Consider the following 20351-nt stretch of genomic DNA (forward strand, 5'->3'; position numbering starts at 1 on the left):
GCCCGCCTCGATACCGACATAGTTTTGGTGACTGTCTCGGGATCGTCAGCGCGTGGCGACGAGCGTTTGAACGTCGACGATTACTATTGCAAACGACAACGCACGCGCTAAAGACTATGAACTAATTCTAAAGTGCTACATTTTGAATATTTTTGTGTAGTCGAATGCGAAATCGATCGGATTACCGCGCGAAATCGCGATTGGAATGTCTCCTTCTGCTTTTGCAGGAGATTTGCATCGCACGCTTCCGTCGCCGTTGAACAGCGCGTGGATGGGACCAGTGGTGCCGAATTTACACCAAACTGGAGTGTCTGGAGGGAAATAACTACTCGCAACAGTGAGTGTGGTACCACCAGCGCGAGTCCCAGCAAGTGGTGACAACGAAGAGAGCGGCATATTTTCAATCGGTTCAAAGACGATTTGAGAACCGGTCCAATCGTCCGCATTCAAGGAGAGATCAACCACAAGGGGCGCGTCCATCAAACCGATGGAGAACGTGGGAGTCTCACATCGCATGATCGTGGAAGACACATGAACGGCACCAACGGTATACATCCCGCCGAAGCGGCAAGATAAGCCGTCCACCGACGTTCCTGGCATCATCGGCGATCCATGTGAGGCGACAGAAACGGATTGAATCAAGTTGTCTCCGTGCACATTGATGACTGTCCCACCCCCGAAGACGCCCATCTCCGGGTATACCATGTCGATTTCTGGTGCTTCTTGGAACTCGAACTGAATCCCAATTGCAGTGTACGAAGTCCCAGCTTCGGAACTGGGCGACAGTTGCACTGGCACAAAGCCTGCGTCACTCGATGGTGTCAAGCACTTGGCCGTGCTCGAATCGCTGATGAAACCGTTTCCATATCTCGAAAAAAACTTGCACGCTAACGAAGAGGGTACAGAAGCACTGAACGAGAATGAAATTAATGTGCCTCCTGAGTTGGGTCCGAAGAGGTTCGTGGCGGAATTGATACCACCAGTGAAGTCTGGTACAGGAGTGACTGTGGCGTCGGTGTCGCTGTCAGAACTTGCAGAGTTGACAAATTTGCTGTAATCCAGCATGTTGTTTGACACTCTGACCGAATAAGTCTGAGGTTTAAGACCAGGAGCGACGCAATTCAAAATCGTAGCGCTCACATAAGTAGCTCGAACATGAATTTCACCAAACTTGCAAAATAAATCGCGGTTCGACACGAACCCACTTCCAGTTAACTTGACGAGCCTGCCTCCTGATTCCAGAGTTTCCAAAGCGGCGGCATTCGTCATGCTTGGCAAACTGCGGTACTTCATAACGGCTCCTGCCGAGCCCCACGAATCGGAATCGACGAAACCTGTGGATGTGTAGATGCTGGCAGTCGCATCAGAGGCGCCCGCTGGGGCCTCGAAGCGAATCAACGCCGAAGACAAAAAGCTCTGTGAAATGTATGGGTTCGTCTGTGCCACATCGCCGAGACGAATCGACGTCATGCCCTCGACGAAGTTCACTCCTGACACGACCGCGACAGTGCCACCTCCCGTCACCGCAATGTTTGGCTGAACAGTGGCGGATGATGCGCCATCCACGTAAGCGAGCTGCGGGACATTCACAGTCAGATTTGCTCCTCCTGGGAGTTGAAGTATCGCAAAGTTGACCGAGTGAATTTGCGTGAGGATTCCGCCTATGTTATTGGCTTCTTGACAGAGCGTGTACTGCGGCGCAGCTGGATTGCACGTCGGTACTGACGAAGGCAGGCTACCGATGTGCGCGTGCAAACGAACGAATACGTTGTCCTTCGCCGGTACGACACTCGGGATGAGCGGACTCGGTTCGAATGGCTTGAAGAACGTCAACTCTGCCTCGTATGGATCACTTCTCGCCGATAAGGCGTGCGACAAAAACAGCATTTTATTTCCACTGACAGTCGCGGGGCTGATTGCTTCGACTTGTGCAGCGGTCACCCAGCGCAAAGCGAGAGGCGAAATCGTACCAAGTGACGCATACAGATCATACACTTGCATACCCAAATCAGTTCCGAAAATGTTCATGGCGCTACCGCCATCGAGGAATAAGCTATCCGCTTGTAAACTCGTAATAGCTGGTCGCATGATCGAGTTAAGCTCGGCTTGCCCATCTTCCGGTGTCGTACCCAATAAGCCAGCCGTCAGGCCAATTTCAATCAGGGGATCTGCGTACGGTGACTCGCAAATAATCAACGATGAACTCACAAAGTGTGCATCGATGGCGAACGTCGCGGTGAACTCGTTCTGATACCAAGGCGAGAACATGCACACTAATCCGTCCGAAATCGCATCGACCAGCATGACAGAGACTAATGTGCCGCCGCCGGTGTGAATCACCTCTGGCCCCCACGCGTCGATTGTCGGCGACGTGACATAATGGAAACTACCAGAGAACGACGTATTGGCGGCATCAGGTCCTGTGATTATGATGGGATACATTCCTTCGATGAACGAATCTCGTTCCAACGTGCATAGAATGGAGTAGATATTCGTCGTCACAGAGTAAGTACTCGTTAATGTAGTACCTCCCGTGAGGCAACCTCGTGAGGAGACGTTTTGAGCTGGATACGGCGCTTCGTAAAAGGCCTCAACGGTCGCAACTTGATCCGTCACGTGACCAGCGCGAGGAAGGACATCCTTGATTTTCGCTGGGAAAACGTAATCAAGCGTCAAAATAGAATCCACCGACGTACCAGATGGTAACGCGGGGTTCGCAAGACTGAGCGTGAGCTCATAACGCCAGTCTCGCTTGTTCATGGAAATTTGAAGATGCACGCTCTCTTTGCTGTGAGCCGGAGAGATACACTTGAGTACTTTGGAATCGTATGCACGTGCATAAAAAGGACCAATTGTGCCGGCACGGCACCAAATAGTGGACGGCGCTGAAAGTTTATCACCACTGACGATCAATGTCGACCCCCCTTCGATAGGGGAAAACGTGGGCGAGACGGATGAAAGTAACAGCTGATCGAGCGCAGTGAAGGCAGTCGATGGCGAATGCTCATGCGTCGACGCGTAAAGCGCTTTTGTTCCTTTCGTCGCGAATGTGGGCGTTTCGATAATGCCGAGAGCAGAAGAAACGACGTGCGAAACGACGGCGGTACTTCCAAACATGACTCGGCTCACGTCGCCTTTGCGGAAATTTGCGCCAGACATGAATAGAACCGTGCCACCATCCACGGGTCCAACCAGTGGATCCACACTAGTCACCGATAGAGGATCATAGTACTCAAACTGCGTTTGTGTCGAATCATATTGCGTGTATGTGGATACGATTGCATAGACTCCAACCTGTACGAAACCCGCCACTGCGCTTGCACCCCAGGAACACGTGATGGAACCGTCGGTCGATGAGACTTGTCTTGCGGTGACGTTTAACGAGCTGCACAAGTCTGTAACGGCAGAGTCCAATCCCGCGCCGAATATTGTGTATTCAGTCGTGATATGCATTGGTCCGTGCGCTGGTATGACTGCATCGACGTTATATGGGGACTTTGCATAAGTGTACGTGACGCCTCTGTATGTTGTCGGTGTACCACCCGGGGAGGCACTCCAGTAATAATAGGTTGAAGTACCCCACACCGCTCCATTTGAAGGTATAGTCGAGTTGAACGTAAAATCGCGTCGATTTGCAGACACCTCAACTGGCACTTGTCCAGCAATATGATTAGGAACAGCGCATCGAATCTCACGACCGTGCACGTAGCTCGCTGTAACGGGGCCCAAGGTGCCAAATCTGCATCCGAGCTCAGAGGTATCGGAGAACCCTTCACCAACCAGAGAAACGCTCATAGTACCCGTAGTGGGTCCTAAGCTCGAGCTAATGCTCGTCAGATCTATACCATCGATATAATCAAGACCAGTCGAGGTGAAAGGGCCGATGCCGACGCCACTGGAATCTGTCCGACTGCCAAGTTGAGCTTTTATAATTGAGCCTCCAGAAGCGTGGTTCGGCGTTTGAATGACGATCAAAGCAGACGAGACAATGTTGTAGTCGACGTTCGCATCATCAACGCTGAGTTTAAGAACTTCACTCTTTAAATCTGTGCCTGAAATCCACACTTGGCTGCCTCCTGCAGCGGGTGTGACTCGTGGGTTCAAACCAGTTATCGTCGGCACCGGTTGCACCATGACTTGATCGAAAGAAACACCTCCAACTTCGTCTATGGCTGAGACTGTAGTGAAGCCTCCAGGTAGTTGCGGCGCGATATACACGCTGACTATGGTGCTCGACATTGTCGCGTTTCCTCGACCGAATTCGACGAAGGACAAAGTAGGAACTAGCAAGTAGGACGCCGAGCTTCTCCACAAGAAGAAGTAACCGCCTTGCTTGCTAGAAACGCCGTGATCCAAAATAACTGGCGGATCTACTGGCGCAACGTAAGTCATGGGGCTTGACGCACAGCTTTTCGATGGCGACAATGCGCTATAAACACTCGCGCATACACTCGAACTCGCCGATGAAACACCAGCCGGGGACACGCACGTCACAACCAGTGAACTGACGTACTGCGCAGCGATGGGACCAATTGAACCAAACGAACACACGGCAGAGTTGTCTATGAGAGGAATGTTCGTGCCTGTGAGCGTAACCAACGTCCCTCCAATATCACCGCTCGACGATGGCGCGATGCTCGAGACCACCGGAGCAGCTTGTCGAGACAGTGGGTAAGCGCCATCGCCACCCTCGATGGTCAAGCGCGTCGACACTTTTGTCGTCGCGACTGACTCGCACCGGATCAAACTAGAGGAGATTATGTGTGGCGCAACCGCGCTCGTGGCGTCAAATAAACAGTGGAATTGATCGGCATCATCAGCGATAAAGTGCTGCACGGTCAACGTGAATAGCTCACCAGGCATAGTTGACGCGCCAGGAGGGGAAACGCTCAGCAATAGTGGCGTCTCTTTGATCAAATACGAAACGCTCATCGTCTGGCCGCGCGAAATCACGCTCACGGCAGTGTAACCAACGCCAACAGGGTCGAGCGTGCACGCAAACTCGGACGCCCAAGTAGAGTTGAGCGAGAGAGCGATCCCATCGCAAGATGCGCTCGCCAACCAAGCGCCGAGAATAGTCACCGACGCTGGCAACTCCGTGGCACTCAAGCTCGGTGGCAGCGTCTCGGTGATTTCAGAAGTGGACACGTACGTTATGTCTTTGGATGTTGTCGATGATAGGCCATCGGCGTGCACCCTAAACTTCGTACTGGTGCTATCGACCAGATGAGCGGGACTCACACAGTTTGCCGCTGTGCATGCCGACAGCGGCGAAGCCTTCTTCACCGGCGGGATTCGCGCATTCAACTTCACCAAAGCGGCTAATCGTACCAGCTACCGCAGCACCACTCATCACGCAATCATAGCTATCGCCTACACTGCCAGCCAAACCAAAGAGGCTGATGGCAGTACCACCAGCTAGAGGGCTTGTAGGAGGAATGATGGCGACTACGTCAACACCCGTGCTGTACACGAATGACTGCGCCGTGTCCGCGTACACATTGCCCAGGATAGCGACTTGAATATCAACCGTTTCATCGTAGTACGACGGAGCGGTACACTCCACTTTCTTATCGTGTATAGTTCGTGCTTCGATGTACGAAACCGTACCTATGCGACAGTAGACAACGCCGCCGCCCTCAAAACCAGTTCCCGTGACGGTGACGACGGTGCCGCCAGCCAATACTCCTCGTGTCGGACTGACACTACTCATCGTGAGTATGTCGACCACGCTCAGCGACATTACCGTTCGACTCCACACGCCGTCGTCACTCGCGCTACCAAACCCGACTTGTGCATCCGTATTGCCGACGGCGCCCACCAAATGGGAAGCGCACTTGACCAAAGCAGATGACACGAAAGTCGCGTCTACGGCTTTGTCACCAAAGGAGCAGAGTACATTCGCCTCGTCGACAAAGTCTGAGCCTAGCATATAAACGACAGTTGGAATGAAGTTCTGGAGAACGACGGGAATCGAGCCTGACACAATTGGAGACGTGTAGTAAGCAAACGCCGCAGGTTCGCTCACGCGCTCGTCGCTTGCAAAAGTGTACGAGTAAACCTGAACGAAACCCGGTGTCGTGCTACCTGAAACGGTACATGGGTCGAGTAGAACACCACCGACTTTGCACCCTGTACCGCCGCTGTAGACAACCGACCAGACCAGGCTCAGAGATGTTGATCCGACGTTGTTCACGACAGACGGCATGACGGCGCCGAGAATGTCCGATCGCTGAAGCGCGTGTGTAGTATTGCAGCTTCTGGACGGTGATGCAGTGCTGAAAACGCTCACACAGATATTTGCCGATGAACTCACCACACCTGCAGGAGACACACACTGTACTGTCGTAGTAGTGGCGTACTGCGCAGCGATGGGACCAATTGAACCAAACGAACACACGGCAGAGTTGTCTATGAGAGGAATGTTCGTGCCTGTGAGCGTAACCAACGTCCCTCCAATATCACCGCTCGACGATGGCGCGATGCTCGAGACCACCGGAGCAGCTTGTCGAGACAGTGGGTAAGCGCCATCGCCACCCTCGATGGTCAAGCGCGTCGACACTTTTGTCGTCGCGACTGACTCGCACCGGATCAAACTAGAGGAGATTATGTGTGGCGCAACCGCGCTCGTGGCGTCAAATAAACAGTGGAATTGATCGGCATCATCAGCGATAAAGTGCTGCACGGTCAACGTGAATAGCTCACCAGGCATAGTTGACGCGCCAGGAGGGGAAACGCTCAGCAATAGTGGCGTCTCTTTGATCAAATACGAAACGCTCATCGTCTGGCCGCGCGAAATCACGCTCACGGCAGTGTAACCAACGCCAACAGGGTCGAGCGTGCACGCAAACTCGGACGCCCAAGTAGAGTTGAGCGAGAGAGCGATCCCATCGCAAGATGCGCTCGCCAACCAAGCGCCGAGAATAGTCACCGACGCTGGCAACTCCGTGGCACTCAAGCTCGGTGGCAGCGTCTCGGTGATTTCAGAAGTGGACACGTACGTTATGTCTTTGGATGTTGTCGATGATAGGCCATCGGCGTGCACCCTAAACTTCGTACTGGTGCTATCGACCAGATGAGCGGGACTCACACAGTTTGCCGCTGTGCTTGATGACCACTGCGCCGAAACAAGAATCGTGCCGAAGGAACAATATAGAGTGTTGTCGTTTGGCATGTTCGAGCCCGTCACGTACACGACGCTCCCGCCCGAAATAGCAATCCCAGTCGGAGTCACAGAGCTCAGCGTGACGGCAGCGCGTGACGCAAACGTCAGCGCGTTACTCACCAAGTTGCCATTTTGCTTCACACTAGCGCTGAACACGGCTGCGGTCGAAATTGGGAGCTCTGTAACGACTAGCGCTGAGCTGACAAAGTGACTCGAAGCGCCGGCGTTAGCTTCAAGAGACAGGTATGCAGAGTCACGCATGTGTGAGCCTGAAGTGTAAATCAACGTGCCACCCGACGTTGGGCCGTTCAGAGGGTAAACAGATGATATCACCGGTGCCCGCGCGTATTCGATGGTTTGCTGATCAATCTCGTCATCGATGATGCTCCCAATGCCGACAGCGGCGAAGCCTTCTTCACCGGCGGGATTCGCGCATTCAACTTCACCAAAGCGGCTAATCGTACCAGCTACCGCAGCACCACTCATCACGCAATCATAGCTATCGCCTACACTGCCAGCCAAACCAAAGAGGCTGATGGCAGTACCACCAGCTAGAGGGCTTGTAGGAGGAATGATGGCGACTACGTCAACACCCGTGCTGTACACGAATGACTGCGCCGTGTCCGCGTACACATTGCCCAGGATAGCGACTTGAATATCAACCGTTTCATCGTAGTACGACGGAGCGGTACACTCCACTTTCTTATCGTGTATAGTTCGTGCTTCGATGTACGAAACCGTACCTATGCGACAGTAGACAACGCCGCCGCCCTCAAAACCAGTTCCCGTGACGGTGACGACGGTGCCGCCAGCCAATACTCCTCGTGTCGGACTGACACTACTCATCGTGAGTATGTCGACCACGCTCAGCGACATTACCGTTCGACTCCACACGCCGTCGTCACTCGCGCTACCAAACCCGACTTGTGCATCCGTATTGCCGACGGCGCCCACCAAATGGGAAGCGCACTTGACCAAAGCAGATGACACGAAAGTCGCGTCTACGGCTTTGTCACCAAAGGAGCAGAGTACATTCGCCTCGTCGACAAAGTCTGAGCCTAGCATATAAACGACAGTTGGAATGAAGTTCTGGAGAACGACGGGAATCGAGCCTGACACAATTGGAGACGTGTAGTAAGCAAACGCCGCAGGTTCGCTCACGCGCTCGTCGCTTGCAAAAGTGTACGAGTAAACCTGAACGAAACCCGGTGTCGTGCTACCTGAAACGGTACATGGGTCGAGTAGAACACCACCGACTTTGCACCCTGTACCGCCGCTGTAGACAACCGACCAGACCAGGCTCAGAGATGTTGATCCGACGTTGTTCACGACAGATGGCATGACGGCGCCGAGAATATCGGTTGAGTCGTAAACGAACAACTTATCACCCCAAAATGAATGCGATATACCATCGCGGCGCCCGACACCTACGGGAATACTACCTATCATGTGCGCTGGGGTGACGCACTGTACTTGTGTGGTTGAGTAATAACTTGCCAACACGGATATTGATCCATATCTACAAAGCAAGTCATCTGTATCCTTGAAATTTGCCCCACGAACTCTGACCGCAGTCCCGCCCTCGAGGCCTCCCGTGCTCGGTAAAACGGAGCTAATCTCCGCGAGTGCAGTAAAATACACGCTAGTGATTTCCACACTCGCGCTTGGTGCACTATAAAGATACTCCTCGCCTTCAGTATGCGGAGGAATCTCACATTGAATGAGAGAGGAAGATACAAAGTGAACCGGAGCGGATGCATCCGAGCCGACTCTACATAACGATGCAGTAGAGAGGCTGATACCGCTGAGTGATATCACCGATCCTCCAGATGTGGTGACGTATGTCGGTACGGCAGAAATATTTGTCCCAGTGTACACCACTGTAGTTTCATCGCCAACCACTTCTGTGTACGTGTCTTCGCTGTCTGCGGGATACGCAAATGTCGGGAACGTGGTGCAAGGCTTGAAAGAGTCTATATTTGGCCCGGTCCAAAGTTCAACGCTCGTGCTCGGATGTTGCGAAGCCGGAGAGATGCACGTAACAGTCCTATTGATCGTCAACGTGTCCATCACCGCGCTTACCGTGATTGTGCCGAAATGACATGAATAACCAAACATGTTATTCGGCTCGACGAGATCTTCGTTCCCACTTCCCTGAAGCACGACGGCGACGCCTCCGTATTCAGCCTTGGTAGAATTCCACGTGGTGAAAATTTCTATCGAGCATGGCTCTCGCCAAACTTCGAATGCCCGACTACCGCTGAGAGATCCCGAGTCTCCCCAGGAACGCAAAGACGTGTCGGTCATCCCGACTGTCGAAAAAGCCGGCGTCTCGCACTTCATAAATGCACTGGAAACGACCTCTGAGGGCGCTAACCCGCTCACAGCCGGCACTGTGCCGGTACTTCCGGCCCCAAACGCGCATTTGCTCGATCCGGGCACAAAGTTTGAACCGCTCACTCGCAACACCCCGCCCCCACCTATATCCCATCCGTACGGAAACACTTGCTCGAGCTTCACCGGCTCGTGCAGCGTAAATGTGATCCTATCGCTAGTAAAATCTAATCCATTCATCGAAACCTCGACGTAGGCATATCCTTTACTCAACCGTAGACTCGGTGACACCGTGCACCGCACTAACGTCGAGCTGACGTGCGTGAGCGGCACCACAAAGTCCCCGACTCGACACGCCGACACGTTCGTCGAAAAGAACGACGCGCCGTGCACGTCTACGGTTAAATTATTCTGATTCAACTGCGACGAAGGCCACACTCCCCAATCCGCGGGATCCAGCATCTCCACTCCCGCGTTCGTCGTTCGCGCCACCGACGCGACGAGCGCGACGAGCGCCCACACACCCCGTCCTCGCGCCGTCGTCGTCCTCGCCCGCCCTCGCGCTCGCCCGTTCAAACGCCGCGACGTCGTCCCCGCGCCCACCCCATCGTCGTCGACCGTTTCGATCGTCCTCGACGTCGTCCCGCGCGACGTTTCCAACGTCCACCACCGCGTCATCGCTCTTTCGCCGCCGTCCCGCGCGTCGTCGACGCTTCGCGCGCGCGTCATCGCGCTCGAATCAATCAATCGCGCCTTCGCGTCGTCGTCGCGTCTCCGCTCGCGTCTCCGCGCGTCGTCGCGCGTCGTCGCGCGTCGCGGCGTTCATCGGCGTTTCGTTCGCGCGTCGCGCGTCGCCGCGTCGTCGTCGACGCGCTCGTCGCGCTCGCGCGCGCGCGTCTGGTCGCGCGCGTCGCCCCGCGGCTCGCAAACGGCCGGACGATCGCGCGGTGCGCGAGGTGCGCACACGAGGACGGGATTCGATAGTTTGCGATGACACGAACGATGGATGGATGCGGCGCGGTGCGATTCGCGACGCGCGAGACGGCGACGCGCGGTTGAGCGATGTCGAACGGCGATGACGACGACGCGCGCGCGAACGACGGCGCGGACGACGCGAAGGCGACGGGAGACGCGACGGGAGACGCGAACGCCGGCGACGGGGACAATCGGCGGACGGCGCGAGACGGCGCGCGAGCGACGCGCGAGGGCGACGACGGCGAGGACGCGCGACCGCGAGGGAAGAGGCCGGACATCTCGAACTTGGTGTCGGTGAAGATCGATAACGTGTCGTACGAGCTGCGGGAGGAGGATCTGCGCGAGGCGTTCGAGAAGTTTGGGGACGTCGGGGACGTGTACATTCCGAAGGAGCGCGGGAGCTATCGCGCGCGGGGGTTCGCGTTCGTGAGGTATCACTCGAGAGAACACGCGGAGGCGGCGGTGAGCGCGATGCACGAGACGGAGTTGGGCGGGAGACACATTCGAGCCGCCATCGCGGAGCGTGGACGCCCGGAGGGAGGGTACCAAGCGAACAATAACCGCGGTAGATACGAAGCCAGACGGCCGTACGACGACGATCGAAGAAGGGACGATTACAGAGACCGTCGCAGAGACAGCGACGGGTACCGCAGAGACGATTATCGCAGAGACGATTATCGCAGAGACGATTATCGCAGAGACGATTATCGCAGAGATGATTATCGCAGAGACGACTACAGAGACCGTCGCGACGACTACAGAGACCGTCGCGACGACTACAGAGATCGACGCGACGATTACAGAGATCGACGACGAGACGATTACAGAGACCGACGAGACGATAGCAGACGGAGCGGTTACTCGGGTCACGATGACCGACGTGGCTACGACGACCATCGAGGACGTGACGATAGATACGACGGGCGTCGGGACTCTCGCTCGGCTCCGCCGCCGCCGTCGCGCGAATGATTCCTTATCGCGCACTAAATCTACTCAAATAATCAATACAATCAAACAAGTTGCTAATTTTTTTTCCCAAACTTTGCTTGCAAAGCCGCGAGACTCGAGGCAGACGAATCAGTCGCGGGCGTTGCTGGTTTTGAGTCTGATGGCGTGGCGCTGGGCAAAAAGCTTTGTTTTTTGCCCTTCTTCTTCTTTGACACCGTCTTCTTGCCCGTGCTCGCCGACCCACTGATTTCCACGGTGTGCGCTGGAGCCAATATTCTCTGTGCTCCAGCTTGAACGGTGAGCAAACCATCTTCGTCGTCGATGACTTTGCCTCGGAACCCCGACTTTTTGACGACGACGACGTCTCCGACGGTGGCTTGCATATCATCCTCTGAGAGCTCAAAGTCTCCGAAGGAGCTTTTCGTGTTCCCAGTCGGGGTCGGTTTTGACACGCGAGCAGACGATGCGAGTAAGTCATCTGCGCGTCTTGCGGCTTGGGATGCGCCACGAACCTTTTTAATCTTCATCTTTGGCGGCGCCGTGGTCGCAACGAAGGCCTGCGACACGTCTTCGAGGCCCACCTTCACTTGCATGATCCCAGCCTGAACTGTCACCGTCGATCCGTCAACGGAAACAACTTTACCGCTCATGCCTGTCGACGCTATTTTCACATCTTCTCCGGAGGAAGGAATCCAGTTCGCGAGAAGTGCATCCTGCTCCGCTTTCAGTTGCTCCTCTGCCTCTCTCGCCAATCGCGCGGCGCGCTCGCGATCCGTCTCACCCGACGCTGCTGCGGAAATCTTGGACGGTGCGATGGCGTTTTTCTGCTTTTCTACTCTCGCTACTTCCGCAACTCGTGCCTTCGCATCTCGCATCATTGTCATTACCGTACTCGCTTGCGCATATGCGGCAGCCTCTCTCGCAGAGCGAATGAAGCCCATCGCGTTTTCGACTCGTGGCAAAGTGGCATCGATTTCATCAAGCATACCGATTGCGGTCGCAATATCCGCGTCTGCATCGCGGCGTGCGGTTTCAAGTTTAGATATTGTATCATCTAAGCTCACCAAACCTTCTCCAAGTAATTCTCGAGCTTCGTGAACGACGTCCGCATCCAATTTATATCTCGTAGCGATTTGCAGCGCGCTTGAACGCCCGGGCACTCCCCACAAGAGCTTGTAAGTCGGTCGTAAGTCCGCTTCATCGAATTCGACAGCAGCGTTTTCGAACTCCTCGTGTTCGTACTTGAGCGCTTTCAACTGCCCGTGATGCGTCGTCGCAAAAGTGAGGCAAGCGCCCAGTTGGCCGGGAATAATTCCAGCGAGCGCTTTGAGCAACGCATAACCAATCGCGGCGCCTTCGGCTGGTGACGTGCCCGTACCGACCTCGTCCATCAACACGAGTGATTCTGGCGTGCTCTGCTCGAGAATTGCTTGAGCTCGAGTGAGACGCCCACTAAAAGTACTGAGACTCGTCAAAAGGCTTTGATCGTCACCGATATCCACGAGCACCTTGTCAAAGAATGGAATGACGGCGCGCTCTGCAGGGATGAATATCCCGGATTTCGCCATGAGCGCGGCGAGGCCTACGGCCTTCATCGCCGCTGTTTTACCACCAGTGTTTGGACCTGTAATGACGACGACCTTTGTTCGCTTAGATGCGAAAATATCTACAGGAATAGGTCCCTTAAGCTTTGGCGCGCCATCTTCTTCGACTTCGTCAAAATCGTCAAAGAAATCATCAAAAATAGCATCTTTCGTGGTTGAAGATTTGATGGACCCTCGCGTCGCGACTTTGTACCCCGTTGAACTACTGCCTCGTGAATTTTGCGACTCCACGGCTTCTGCAGCGGCCTGGCGCCTCTCCGCGGCGGCTTCGATGGCTTGAGATGCCAATACGGGCTGTCGCAAACCGACAAGCTCGAGGAGTAAAGAAGATTTTTCTATCGGTGGTTTCTTCGTCTGTTCTCGCGCTTCATCGAATCCTTCGTCGTCTTGCTCTTCAATGTCCTCATCTTCATCTTCATCTTCATCTTCATAAGCTTCGTAGAAGCCGTCATCGTCATCAGCAAAGACAGAAAACTCGGGGCGCACACCGTTGAGAGCTTGACTGTATCTGCACTTGGCCGCGATGACGTCCAACTTGATGACGATTTCTAAACACGCGAACAACTCCTCCACCACGAGCGCGATATCGTTCGATAGTTCGCGCTTGATGGCGTCTATCGCACTCTTTTCCGCGTCCACAGCTTGTGCTAGCTCTCTATTCAACGTCACAATCCCCGGTGGCTCGATGAGCACAAGCGCGCCGCCAGCCATCGTACCGACGACGAGCACGTCAGGCGGCGCCGGCGCCGGGATAGCGAGCACCATACGACCTTGGTGCGTTGTTGGCGTTCCTTTTCCTTGCATTGCCTTCTTAAGCTTTCCTTCCGCCGCTCCCTTTTGCGCTCGCGCGCGACGCAGTTCCGGACTCGCATTGTCGCGAAATTCGCCCGTCTCCTCCACCGCGCCTCGAATCTTCTCCGCTAGTTCGGAGTGCGTGATCATCTCGCCCGAAATCGCACGCAACGGTACCAAGGCCCGCGGTCGTCGCCCACTCTCCGTCACGCCTTCTATGGATGTCTTCAATCTCTTCGCGCTCTCCAAGAACGCCGCCGTCGCCGCGAGTTCGTCCCCGCCCAGCGGCGACCCTTGCCTCGTTTTATAAAATCCTCGTCGCACCTCCGCCGTGAGCATGCCTCCGAACTCGAGCGATACGCCGTGTTTACTCTCCATCGCCATCGCCGCTTCGGTCTCATCCAGCGCCTTCCGCGCCTCTCTCGACGTCGTCGACGCCTCCAGCGTCTCGCACGCCGCCTTCCCCAGCGCCGTCGACGCGCGCTTCGCCAAGAACATTCGCGCGTCGTCCCATCCCGCCGAAGCTAGCGACTTTTCCAGCAAGTCTCGTCGCACCGCGTCCGCGTCCTTCCGCGACGGCCCGAACGACGCTTTCCGCGCCGACGTCACGACCGCGCCGGCCGAGTCCGAGTCGTCTTCTTTATCCGCGTCCGCGCGCGCGCGCGTCGCCGCGCCGCGCGTTCGACGCCCGACGCGCGTCGTCGCGCGACCTCCGTCGACGCGCGCGCGCGGCGCGACGACGCGTCCCGATGCCGTCGCCATCGCGGCGTCGCGCTGTGTCGGCTTCACATCGCCATCTCTGCGTGCGCTCGATGACGCCACCGTCCTCACTGACGCGCGCGATGCCGGACGAGCGCCCCGCGAGCGCGGGCACGCACGCGATGACGAGCGCGCAGGCGTCGTCGCGGATCGTCGTGCGACCCGGGTACTCGCAGATGGATTGGTTGCGACGCACCAAGCGCGAGCGCGTGGACGGCGGTGACGCGGACGCGAAACCGCTGGACGCGTCGCGCGTGATCTCGCTCGAGGAGCTCGCGACGCACGCGACGGTGAATGATTGTTGGATCGGGTTGCGCGGGAAGGTGTATAACTTGACGGCGTACGTGGAGTATCACCCGGGCGGCGCGGCGGTGCTGGAGGAGGCGTTCGGGAAGGACGCCACGGCGCTGTTCGACAAGTATCACAAGTACGTGAATGGGGAGTACATCATGCGAGCGACGCGCGTGGGGGTGATGCCGGGATACGTGGGCGATAGCGACAGCGATTAGCGGACGAATTGATGAAGTGTACAGTAGACTAATTTATTTAATTCTCAGACTCGGGCGACGGCGCGTCGCGCGCGCGCGCCGCGTCGGCGCGCCGTGGTTTCATCATCGCCCGCGCTGATCTTTGGGTAAGTACACGTCGTCGTGGAGTGCTTTGTCGTACGCGTCGATGCGCGGAAGTCGCGCGAGGTCCTCGCGGTCACCAGCTAAATAGTAATACGCCTCCTCTGTCGCGCGCGGTTCCTCGCGGCGCTCCACCTCTATTGTTTCTCGCGTATACATGCCGGTCGACACCTCCTCGAGTTCGTCCAAAAGTGTCAACGTGTCATCGTCGACGGAATACAGTTCGCCGTCGATCACGCGCGCGTCATCCGTCGTCGATTTGACGAGGTATGGATACCCAGCGTCGGCCAGGAGCATCACGTGCTGCGCGCGTTTCGTGCGCACTTCACCCATGAAGCGCGCGTTGCCGCGCTCGAGAAGGCGATGGTTGTACAAGCCTCGCTTGAGCGTGCCGTAGACGAACACGTTGTGCGCGCCCGAGGTCGACGGCGACATGCGAGGCGAGAGATGAAGACGCGTCGCGTCCAACTACTTTTACAAGTCGTCTTTGCTTACTTTTCAATTACAATTTCTCTTCACTTTCTCTTTAAGAGCTTGATTGCGTTCATATACGCCGGTGTTGTCGGCGGTTGCACCGGTTTTAGTCTGACTTTGGTGTCATCCAACGCATAGCTCTGATCGGCGTCGTATCCCGACAAATCGCCGCACGCCAAAAACGGCACGAGCACATTGTTCGGCCAGGACTTGGTTCCCACGGCCGCGCCCTCGTCTCCAGCGGCGTGAGACGTCGCACGCGCTTCTAAAATACGAGTCAATTGATGTGGTTCGAATCCCTCTGGAGGGGAGTAACCCTGACACACTATGAATGCTTCTGCGAGCGGTGCAAAACGAGACATGGTTAGTTTCTCCAAAACGTGCGCGCGGCTCCATCATCGTCGTACCTATGCTAGAATTCCGGCTACTTTTCGGCTTGGCGCACGTGACTTCGGGGAAGAAAATTTTCAGTTGTGAGTAGAGCAAACTGATGTCTTTCCCCCGAAATATCTTCGCTATGAACGTTCCGCCTGGTTTCAATATGTGCGTCGCCACCGTCAAGCCGGCGAGTATGAGCTGCGCCTGCATAAACTCATCCAAATCGTGCAAACCCGTGACGTCGGGCGCTCCATCGCCGACGATCAAATCCGCGTGTTTCCCATCGAAATGCGACAGGACCTCGCGCACTTTGTCCATCGACGTGATATCGCCCTGTATCGTCGTCACGCCCTCGATCGGCGCCATCGGTTGCAAGTCGATGGCGACAATCTTCGGCAGCTCTTCCTCCTCGACCCCTCGCGCCAACGCGGGTAGGTACAACTTTCGACTCAAAACCTGCGACCACGACCCGGGCGCCGCGCACAGATCCACGACGTGTCGCACGTCTCGAAAAATATCGAACGACTCGTCAATTTGCAGCAACTTGAACGCCGACCTCGCGCGCCATCCCTCCTCTTTCGCCTTGCGGTAGTATATATCGCGCTTATCCTTGCTCGACTTCCCCATCGCGCGCGCCGCGCCGCGCGCGATCGATCGGTCGCGTCGCGTCGCGTCGCGTCGCGTCGCGCGCTGGCGTAAAAGCGTCGCCGCCGCCGCCGACGGCGCGACGCGACTCGGCAGAGGACGACGCGCGCGATCGACGCACGGACCGCGCGCGCGCGAGCGAGGGAACCGCGCGATCGGTAATCGTCCGCGCGGTGCGCGACGGTCGAAGCGCACGCGACGCGCGCGAGGAGGCGCGGGGACGACCGCGTCGATTGCGACTCGACCGAGTGGTGCCATCGAACGCGCGCGCGATGCGGAAGAAAGTGGACGCGCGCATACGCACGCTCGTGGAGAATGGGGTGAAGAACAACGAACGCACGATGTTCGTGCTCGTGGGCGATCGAGGACGAGATCAAATCGTCAACTTGCATTACATGCTGAGTAAAGCGGTGGTGAAGTCGAGGCCGAACGTGCTGTGGTGCTATAAGAAGGATTTGTACCTGTCTTCGCATAAAAAGAAACGAGCGAAACAGATCAAGAAGATGCAAAACTCTGGCTTGATGGATTCGGAGAACGAGGATCCGTTCTCACTGTTCGTGGCGTCGACGAATATTCGGTACTGTTATTACGCGGATACGCAGAAAATTTTGGGGAACACGTACGGGATGGCAGTGTTGCAAGATTTCGAGGCGCTGACACCGAACTTACTGGCACGAACGATCGAGACCGTGGAGGGTGGAGGGTTGATTGTGCTGCTGTTGTCGAACATGGAAAGCTTGACGCAGCTGTATAACATGACGATGGACGTGCACTCGCGTTTTCGCACAGAGGGCCACCAAGACGTGGTCGCTAGATTTAATGAGCGATTCACGTTGAGTTTAGGGGCGTGTCAGACGTGCATCATGATGGATGATGAGTTGAATATTTTGCCAACGAGTTCGCATATTAGAGGCATAGAACCAGTTGAAGAAAAGCATGCGGGAGAGGCCCAAGAGCTTACCGATCTGAAGGAGAGCATGGAGGAAGTTGAGCCGGCTGGCCCGCTTGTGAAGTGCTGTAAGACTATGGATCAAGCCAAAGCAGTGGTGACGTTTCTCGACGCTGCGAGTGAGAAGACCCTCCGATCAACAGTTGCGCTCACCGCCGCGCGCGGTCGCGGTAAATCTGCTGCCATGGGTATAGCTGTCGCAGGAGCCGTCGAAATGGGTTATGCAAACATTTTTGTCACTTCTCCCAGTCCTGAAAACTTGAAGACATTCTTTGAATTCATTCTCAAAGGCTTCGATGCGCTTGGATACAAAGAGCACTTGGATTACGATCTCGTAGAGTCCACCAACCCCGCGTTTGGAAAGTGTATTGTGCGTGTCAACGTCACGAGACGTCATCGACAAACGATTCAGTACATTTTGCCTCAACACGCAGAGCGTGCGACGCAAGCCGAGTTACTCGTCATCGATGAAGCAGCCGCCATTCCGCTGCCTACGGTAAAAGCGTTGCTCGGGCCGTATCTCGTGTTCCTTTGTTCTACAATCAACGGTTACGAAGGCACAGGGAGGGCGTTGAGCATCAAACTCATCGGTAATTTGCGAAGGGAAGCGGCAACGTCACAACAGGCGAACAAGGATGGGAAGCTGGCGACAGGTGGATCTCGATTGCTCAGAGAAGTAGCTCTTGCTGAACCTGTTCGTTACGCTGCTGGAGATAGGATCGAAAAATGGTTGAATGATTTGTTGTGTCTCGATGCGGCGGATGCATTAACGCCGCTCATCCACGCGCTGCCTCCGCCCAGTGCATGCGAACTTTATGAGGTGTCGCGTGATACCTTATTCAGTGCGCACGCCGCAAGCGAGCAGTTCTTAAAGAAAATGATGGCACTATATGTTTCTAGTCACTACCGCAACACGCCGAACGATTTGCAGCTCATGTCTGATGCGCCGGCTCACCGCCTCTTTGTTCTCTTGGCGCCGGTGGATGAAACACGAAACATGTTGCCAGAGATTCTTTGCGTCATTCAGGTAGCTTTAGAGGGTGCGATCTCGCAGAAGAGTGCGCACGCAACACTGGCTGCGGGGTTATCTCCACAAGGTGACCTCATTCCGTGGACCATGGCATCGCAATTTCAGGATGAAGGCTTTCCTTCCTTCACGGGGGTGCGCATTGTTCGCATCGCCGTGCATCCGGACTTGCCTCGTCAAGGTTACGGTTCTCGTGCGTTGCAGCTCATCCACGATTATTACGAAGGAAAATTGGCTGATTTACGCGAAGAAGAAGTGTCGAACATCGACGCCAAGACGAATACTGAGCACTGGCAGCACACAGGCAAGCTCACAGAGGAGACACTCAAGCCTCGCGAGAATTTGCCGCCGCTTTTGACAAACCTCTCAGAGCGCAAGCCAGAGAGGGTGAACTGGATCGGCACCGCATTCGGACTCACGTCCGAACTTTACAGCTACTGGAGCAAGGGTGGCTATAAGCCTGTGTACCTGAGACAAACGTCAAGCGAGACTACGGGCGAACACTCGTGCATCATGTTACGCCCTTGCTTTCCAGTTGGCGAGGAGGAAAGCCCGGATGGTCACTGGGTGGATGCGTTCTACGAAGATTTCCGCGTGAGATTCACTTCTTTGATGGGATCTGCTTTTAGAGACCTTGCTCCAGGTCTATGTTTGTCTTTGATGGCGCCAAAGCTAAACTGGGACGAAAAACAAGGCGCGGGGCGCGACTCCGTCTTGAAGGCGGACAATGAGATTTTGAGCCCGCACGATTTACGACGCATCCAGAAATACTCAGCCGCTTTGGTGGACCATCATTTGATTGGTGATTTGGTCCCCCCACTCGCGCGCGCATACTTTGCAAAACGCATTCCCGTGACGCTTTCGTACACGCAAGCTGTGATTTTGCTCATCCTTGGTCTGCAACTGAAGACCATCGACGACGGAATGAAAACTTTGGACTTGCCCGGACAACAAATAATGGCATTATTCAACAAAGCTATTCGTCGGATACACGGCTCACTTCTCAAGGCACGCGAAGCCGATATCGAGAACTCGCTGCGTTCTGTGAGTATGCCAGATTTGAGACCCCATGCGGTTGGATTAGATGAAGAATTAGATGAAGGGTACGTCGACTTCAACTTTTTTTCGCGTTCGCCCGACTCGTGTCTCGCTCCAAAGATGATGGAAGTGATCGAAAACAATATAGTTCCAGAATTTCACGCTCTTTGGCGCCACCGTTTAGGCGGGGTTATAAGTCATAGAGTTCTATGTTGGTAACTAAGCTCAACAGGCCTGATCCATCACTTTGGAGCGCACTTCAAGACTGGAGACGACCGAGCAAGGCGATGACCGCACGACTGACCTAACATTACTTTTTTGATGACAGTGCCGCCGCGGTGAACGCCGAAATGGCCGCCAAGCGTAAAGAACTCTTAGAGGTGCGTCCTTTTCGCGACCCACTCGTGCGCGATACCACCTCGTTCGGCGATGACGAATCGAATATCAACCAGGTAGCAGAACATCTCCATGTTGAGAAAAATATCGCTGCGTTCTTACCGAGCCGAGCGAGGTGGTTTCTGCGCGAATCGGTTTCTCGCGACGCGGTCGTAATTCAAACACTGACCCCGAACTGTTTTTATCACTTTAATAGGATGCTGCACTCGAGCGATTCGCCATCGCTGGTACGGACGAA

At 55.4% G+C, this 20351-nt stretch overlaps 8 protein-coding genes across 8 annotated transcripts; 3 read left to right on the forward strand and 5 right to left on the reverse strand.

Annotated features, from left to right (window-relative positions):
- Positions 1-135: 135 nt before the first annotated feature.
- OSTLU_92778 (predicted protein) lies at positions 136-5286 on the reverse strand (the record flags this gene model as incomplete). The annotated part of the gene is made up of 1 exon (XM_001418015.1): positions 136-5286. A coding segment is annotated over one exon (5151 nt), but the record flags the coding sequence as incomplete, so codon positions are not given.
- OSTLU_31813 (predicted protein) lies at positions 5216-9961 on the reverse strand (the record flags this gene model as incomplete). Its single annotated transcript, XM_001418016.1, has 1 exon — positions 5216-9961. The coding sequence occupies one exon, from the start codon at positions 9959-9961 to the stop codon at positions 5216-5218; it is 4746 nt and encodes a 1581-aa protein (XP_001418053.1).
- A 783-nt stretch (positions 9962-10744) lies between these two features.
- OSTLU_8174 (predicted protein) lies at positions 10745-11038 on the forward strand (the record flags this gene model as incomplete). The annotated part of the gene is made up of 1 exon (XM_001417775.1): positions 10745-11038. A coding segment is annotated over one exon (294 nt), but the record flags the coding sequence as incomplete, so codon positions are not given.
- Positions 11039-12405: 1367 nt separating this feature from the next.
- Positions 12406-14580, reverse strand: OSTLU_38770 (predicted protein; the record flags this gene model as incomplete). Its single annotated transcript, XM_001418017.1, has 1 exon — positions 12406-14580. A coding segment is annotated over one exon (2175 nt), but the record flags the coding sequence as incomplete, so codon positions are not given.
- An 80-nt stretch (positions 14581-14660) lies between these two features.
- OSTLU_15510 (predicted protein) lies at positions 14661-15086 on the forward strand (the record flags this gene model as incomplete). Its single annotated transcript, XM_001417776.1, has 1 exon — positions 14661-15086. One exon carries the CDS (start codon positions 14661-14663, stop codon positions 15084-15086), a length of 426 nt encoding a protein of 141 aa, XP_001417813.1.
- A 102-nt stretch (positions 15087-15188) lies between these two features.
- Positions 15189-15641, reverse strand: OSTLU_31817 (predicted protein; the record flags this gene model as incomplete). Its single annotated transcript, XM_001418018.1, has 1 exon — positions 15189-15641. The coding sequence occupies one exon, from the start codon at positions 15639-15641 to the stop codon at positions 15189-15191; it is 453 nt and encodes a 150-aa protein (XP_001418055.1).
- An 80-nt stretch (positions 15642-15721) lies between these two features.
- On the reverse strand, positions 15722-16685 carry OSTLU_12560 (predicted protein; the record flags this gene model as incomplete). The annotated part of the gene is made up of 2 exons (XM_001418019.1): positions 15722-16017; positions 16088-16685. The coding sequence occupies 2 exons, from the start codon at positions 16683-16685 to the stop codon at positions 15722-15724; spliced, it is 894 nt and encodes a 297-aa protein (XP_001418056.1).
- Positions 16686-16975: 290 nt separating this feature from the next.
- Positions 16976-19936, forward strand: OSTLU_38443 (predicted protein; the record flags this gene model as incomplete). The annotated part of the gene is made up of 1 exon (XM_001417777.1): positions 16976-19936. The coding sequence occupies one exon, from the start codon at positions 16976-16978 to the stop codon at positions 19934-19936; it is 2961 nt and encodes a 986-aa protein (XP_001417814.1).
- Between the last annotated feature and the right edge of the window lie 415 nt (positions 19937-20351).

The sequence above is a fragment of the Ostreococcus lucimarinus genome, chromosome 5, assembly GCF_000092065.1.
Source record: "Ostreococcus lucimarinus CCE9901 chromosome 5, complete sequence".
NCBI lineage: Eukaryota > Viridiplantae > Chlorophyta > Mamiellophyceae > Mamiellales > Bathycoccaceae > Ostreococcus > Ostreococcus sp. 'lucimarinus'.